Source organism: Recurvomyces mirabilis (assembly GCF_035927965.1).
Source record: "Recurvomyces mirabilis strain CCFEE 5264 chromosome Unknown scaffold_47, whole genome shotgun sequence".
NCBI classification, from domain to species: Eukaryota; Fungi; Ascomycota; class Dothideomycetes; order Mycosphaerellales; family Teratosphaeriaceae; genus Recurvomyces; species Recurvomyces mirabilis.
Window position 1 is genome coordinate 106,862 of NW_027041981.1, and position 6,000 is coordinate 112,861.

The 6,000-nt window shown below is 53.8% G+C and overlaps 2 protein-coding genes across 2 annotated transcripts; both read right to left on the minus strand.

Annotated features, from left to right (window-relative positions):
* Positions 1–1,631: 1,631 nt before the first annotated feature.
* On the minus strand, positions 1,632–3,291 carry LTS14_010696 (uncharacterized protein; the record flags this gene model as incomplete). Its single annotated transcript, XM_064843372.1, has 3 exons — positions 1,632–2,623; positions 2,675–3,018; positions 3,077–3,291. The coding sequence occupies 3 exons, from the start codon at positions 3,289–3,291 to the stop codon at positions 1,632–1,634; spliced, it is 1,551 nt and encodes a 516-aa protein (XP_064689083.1).
* Positions 3,292–3,297: 6 nt separating this feature from the next.
* LTS14_010697 (uncharacterized protein) lies at positions 3,298–3,935 on the minus strand (the record flags this gene model as incomplete). Its single annotated transcript, XM_064843373.1, has 2 exons — positions 3,298–3,733; positions 3,805–3,935. 2 exons carry the CDS (start codon positions 3,933–3,935, stop codon positions 3,298–3,300), a joined length of 567 nt encoding a protein of 188 aa, XP_064689084.1.
* Positions 3,936–6,000: the final 2,065 nt, after the last annotated feature.

The window sequence follows — 6,000 nt, forward strand, 5'->3', positions numbered from 1 at the left end:
TTCCGCCTCCTGCATCCGTCCTTGATCCATGTAGAGGCTGGGTTGACAGCGCCGAGGGTCGACGTATGCTTTGCTCCCCATGCCTCCTCCTTCCCTTGTAGGATCCGCAAATACGTCTCTCCCGCCTCCTGCGTCCGTCCCAGCTTCTGGTAGACGCAACCTATCTCGTGGAGGGAACCTACTGTCTTAGACTTCGTCAAGTCGACCTTCGGAAGGTATTGTAAGCAACGGTCTGCGTGATGTACCAGACGTCTTGATGTCGTCCACAGTCTGTCGTCTCCTCGCTTGGGACATGCTGACCTACTGCACATATAGCAAAATCTGCAATTTTACTGTCCCATCGTCTGTTAAGCACCTGAATCGTCCACGAATGAACACAAGGGTTTATGCTGTATCCGCCCGTCTCAATATCTGTCGTAAATGTTGCGTCATGCTCAGCCATACCGTAATTGCACAGGAGCCGCATAGCATTGATAAAACCGAATGTCCCATCTGTAAGGCTCAACAACCACGGCAGATGCTCCATATCTCCATCATACAGGAGTTCATATCATAGATCCTGATTGCTGAAATAGCACGAAAGGACGAGCAACTTCGCCGACAGTGTTCTAGATGTGACAAACGATGATCACGTGAGCGCTGGGCCTCCATATATCGTCGAATGTCCTCGTCTACGGACTGTGTGAGGATAGCTGTCGGTTCCGCACCCAGCCTACTCATGAAATGGCGTATGTCTGGCAACTCGCGACTTGTTGCAAAGATCCTCACCTGGATTGCTTTCTGCGACACTTCAATCAAGCCCTTCATCATGCTCTGCCGGACATCGTCGTCTTCGGGGCACTCATTAAGCCCGTCAACTAGTAGGAGTACCTCGCTGTAGGACTGAAAGCACAATAGAAGAATTCTCTCTAGCTCCTCCAGCCCTCGTGCGGTCCAATTGGGCTTCTCATATGCCTGTTGCAGCACTGACAAAGCTGGCTCCTTCCAGTCCAAGTGCACGATGAGAGAAGTGAGCAGATCGACAAGTTGCTGCTTCTGGTTGTCCGAAAACGAGAAGTAGAAGACGGCGTATGCGACCCCAGGCTGCTGTTCGCAATATGTCTTCACGTCCGCAATAGCTGAAGAGCAAAGTATCGTCTTACCGCAACGCGCCTTTTCGTATAGCCACATGACGTATAAAGGCGGCCTTCCAGCCCTGATATTGATCTGAGTCGAGCAGCCACGTCCCAGTGTGAGGCTAATGTAGCTGGCGTGCCGACTTGTGGTTGCTCCACGGGTCGGGTGTTGCGAGCCAGTTGTCGATCTCCTTTTAGTGCTCAGCCTGCCGCGCGGCTGTGTTATCCCGCTGATAAATGACATCAGGAAGGCGCCCCCTTGCTCCTTCATATTTTTCTCGTCTCCACGGATAGCAATCCTCCCTGTCACAAGGTCTCCGAAGTACCCAGCTGCTTGTTCACGACGCAATCCTTCCCATATGTCAGCAGTGTGATCTTGTGGTGTTTGCTCCATTGAAAGCAGCGAACCGCGACTTCAAATGGAATTGTGCTGCATTCTATTCTACGCGTGTATACTCCTGCACCAAGTGAGGTTCCGAGAGGCGAAGGAGGGCATATACATAGTATGTGTGCCCGCTAGCGACATTGCAATCGAATCCCGTGCTCCCGCAGCGCGTGGTTCTTGAGATGCTGGATGTGACACAGCACCACGTCCAGCTTGCGACACTTCGGATGCGGGCAGAAGATCTTCTCACGCTCGTCAACAGCGTCGAGATATTTCCTCGCGTGCTTCCACAGAGCCTGTTGACGGTTGAAATTATGCGTACGGTCTCCTAAAATAAGTCGCTCGTCGCCGAGGCAGAACAGGCATTGAAACGGGAGACATCGTAGAGGGAATGGATCCGTGTCCGGGACTTTGTCAGGCTTGCTTGATAAGGAACTAGGGCTCAGTTCGCGTGCCAGTATGGTCTCGGGACCTCGGCGGTGCTGTGGCAGTTCGACCCGGCGACAGAGATCTGCCATGGCCTGGACGGCACCCGCTCGATCTGCTCGTGAAGTTGGGGATGAGAAGTCACCAACCGTGGCCAGCGCCACCAAGGTCGCTCTTTCGGGAACCGAGAGCTGGCACACTCTTTGTTTCGGTGATACCGAGTCGGGGGAGCCCCCATTACTAAGCTGCATCTTGATCAGCTCTGTGTCTCTGTGGGCAAAGTAGTCTCGCCGCTGCTGAACCAGCAGCCGGGATCGGTGAAACTGCTTCCTCGCCCGGTATTTGCGTTGGCTTTGGGTATGTTGAGCGACCAGGCTATCAGAAGATGGAGCGGCTGAGATGGCGCCATATTGGTCTCGCAGAATTTGCGCGAGGCGGCAACATTCGGCTTCGAGAGCGACAACGTCCAGGAGGGTCGCGATCTGCTGCAGAGTTTCGGGCGCAAGCGGGAGATTGCAGTTGGGATCGATATCGGCTGCAGCATGGTTCAGCTTCTGCATGAGGGCGTCCTCCGTCTGCCGACCGCGAACGAGGCTCGCAACATCGAGGGAGATATGCTGATCCTGATAATTGTTTCGATAGGTCCGACTGTCAAGGTGGCCTGCGACCTGATTGCGCACTTCTTCAGATCCAGCACCTGTGTATGGTTTAGCAACGAAGGGACCGTGATCGCAACCGATAAGCATACCGTCCACGGCATTAAGAACCAGTCGCGGAAGCCAATACCATGTGACTGGCTCGCGGTAACCCATCTTCTCTCCTAAGCTCCTCAACCGCTTCGACGCTACACTACTGGGCAATTCGGTTTCAGTCGACCAGCCGTCTGAGGTTCGCAGGATGGGCTTGTCAAGGACGTCGTCGCGCCAATGGAGCGTGATCTTTTTTTGTCCGGCGGGAAGGGTGACATCGAAAATGCTCTGTGCACCGTGCAAAGCCGGAAGTCGAAAAGCTTCGTCGTGAAGAGCGAGCGAGACTAAGTGGGCGACGGGACAGGTGAGGACGTCCGGCTGATCGAACCAGGTGAAGGTCTTTCTGGATGGACTCAATCAGTACGGCCATATAGGAGGTGTAGTGTGACCGTAGCACGAACTGTTGCGCTCGACGATTTCCGCCCTTGAAGTACTTGAATGTGGACCGTACCGCGAAGCGGGCATGTCCACGGTCGTCCTCCGTGAAGATGAGGGCCACGTCGCCGTATCGGAGCTTCGCGGCAAGGTTGTCTTCCTCCTCAAGACTCGAGGCCTGGACCTTGCGCCGCTTTCCCGACTGTGTTGTAGAGCTGGGTCGTAGACCACTTGTAAGCATGGATGATCATAAGGAAGCCCTGCTGCACACGCTGTCGTTCATCGGGGTACAGCGTCCAGTCGGAGGAGTAGAGGAAGTGCAGCATGTTGACGAAGTCTGCACCGGAAGGAACAGGTTTCGGGCGGTGAGATGTCTTCGCTTTACCTTCTGCGTGGTACTGGATGAACTGAGATCGGAGAAGTTTGTCCAAGCACAGCGCAGCGTTTCGAATAGGAGAAATCTCACGGCGTTCACATCTGACACCACCACATCATCTAGGAGGGCACCGGTGACTTGTTTGTATACCATCTTCAACACACGGAAGTACTGCTTGAGGGTCGGGCCCTGCTGTGCTGACCGTTCTGCGTTGACAATGACCCATTGGAAAAACGCTTTGAGCTGAGGAGGACCAGCAGCACGGAGGGCCTCATGAGGGTCGCCCAGTCGCGCCGCAGAGCAGAAGCTGTTAAGCCACAGCTGTCAGCACTGTGCGACACACGCCACGCGAGATCAGATGGCCGAGAGGACACTTACGACGACCATCTGTTTCGCATGTGCCGGATGCTGTCTTCTGTAGTATTCGCATACGGTTCGTGATGACGGCCACGGAGGGTGAAGTCTTCAATGATGGCTCGCCAATCTGCGCCGTCCTCGAGTGCCCCCATCATACCGACGTGACATGACAGGCGAGAAGGCGGACACAGGTGATATAAATGGCACGAAGTGACTGCGGGCAAGGGCGACTGACACCTGGCCTATCTCGAGCTTCTGCGCCTGAAAAACGGCGACAGCGCAAAGGGCGCGTGCGCCCTGCGGTTCAAGGTAGGCGCCAGTGCTCTATGAAACAAGCGGCAGCCCCGCTGCAGCAGGAGCCGCGGCAGGTTTACACGAGGGTGTGCGAGTTGTGCAAGTTGTGCAGGGACTTCTGCCGCCGAAACGGGGCGCAGATGTTGCCTGTTTGGGTAGCAGAAGGCCCGTCAGTCTGTCTTTGGCCGGGTAGCAGAAGGCTCGTCAGTCTGTCTATCCTCGTTAACCTCTTAGGAGTTGAGTGCTTCCGGGAATGACAGACAACGAGCTAGACCTAGATTCGATTCTCGCAACATAATTTCCATCTCGGCTTGATATCTTAGGAGTACCGACTTTCACCGGACGTGAAGCCGCAAATGGCGCGCATTGCACGTATGGGCCTTGCTCTCTCTGATAAGTAACGGCCAGTCTGCAGTAACTTCGAATCATCGGTCTCGACAAGTGTGAATTAGTGTAGGAGAACACCGACAGATAGAACACACAAAGGCTTTGGTCATACTGCTTCCGCGATACGATCCCACAGGACGCATCAGGTACGTACAATCGTCAAAAAAAACCATGGACCCATCAGTCAGAGTTAATATGCAGCCACATTGATCAGAAAGCTGACAGCTTGGAGATACCTGATGGGCGAGTGTGTCTATAGGAGTAGTCTTCATCGCCGTACATAAGCGTTATAGCTCCCATTAGGTGTCTTTGTGCATTACACAGACTAATTCGCCGCTGTACTCATGCTAGCGTAACGTAATGTGAAAGAGAATTGGCTGCAGTATTCCAACAATGGTGTTACCATGACAACAATGTCAATTAGACACATATAATTTGAGCAGATGCGTCTTTGCGTTGGAGATCCGGTGAGCGATCACAGAGCTCCACAGACTCGAATGCCGCTGCAGTGTTACATCCCACAAAATAGAGCAGCCTGCAGGACTGGATGGCCCGCAGGACTGGATGGCCCGCAGGACATAGTGGCCCACAGGGCTGGAAGGCCCGCAGGACAGAGTGGCCCGCAGGACAGGTCGGCCCGCAGGATGGGTGGGGCCCGCAGGACAGAGTGGCCCGCAGGACATAGTGGCCCACGGGGCTGGAAGGCCCGCAGGGCAGAGTGGCCCGCAGGACAGAGTGACCCACAGGACTGGAAGGCCCGCGGGACGAAGTGGTGCATTTCCGCGCCTCCTGTACTCGCTGCTTTACTGTTCCCATTGCACTATTGCTTCCAAGACTACTGTTCTCGCCCTCTCGGCAATCTTCGCTATTGCTTGGACCCCCGGCATCAAGCGGTAGATCACGATATTAGCCTTTTCAATTCTTTCTCTTACGTACGATTAGTACGGTTGCATCGTGTCGCAAGCGACACTGTAGCTGCACAGACATTATATGGTTTACTCATCTGCCTCTGTATGCTTGCTTTAAACAATCAATACCGGAGAATGTTTCCGCTAACCACGAGGATTGTTCTGTTCTGCCCGCGGGCTCCGCTTGTTTCTGATACCCAACCCCTGTGCCTTCTTCTTCCTCTCTACCCTTTGAAGAGCACTCAAGCGTCTAGGATAGATCGAGCCGTATTAATCGATGGCATCAACAGCCTTGCTTGACTCTTACTCTCCAAGTGTCGGATCTCGATCGCTTTTCATGTACTGCCATGTCTCCTTGTGTCTCGAAGTTTGTGCAAAAGTTCAGTCTTGTGACACTTTGGACAAATAGTAGTCTGTGATCTCAGCGGTACATGGCGTCGCCAGAACATGCTAATCTCTACAATAGTGGTGCCCCATTCAGCAAAAGTCGCTACGCTCACGATCTTCGGACTGTTCCATATCCCGGCATGCCCTAACACATCTGCCAGTGAATGCTCAATTTTGTGTGCATCATCTCTCCAAGCGTCCCTCGCGATATGCTGCAATGTTCGTTATCTTCGCAAAACTT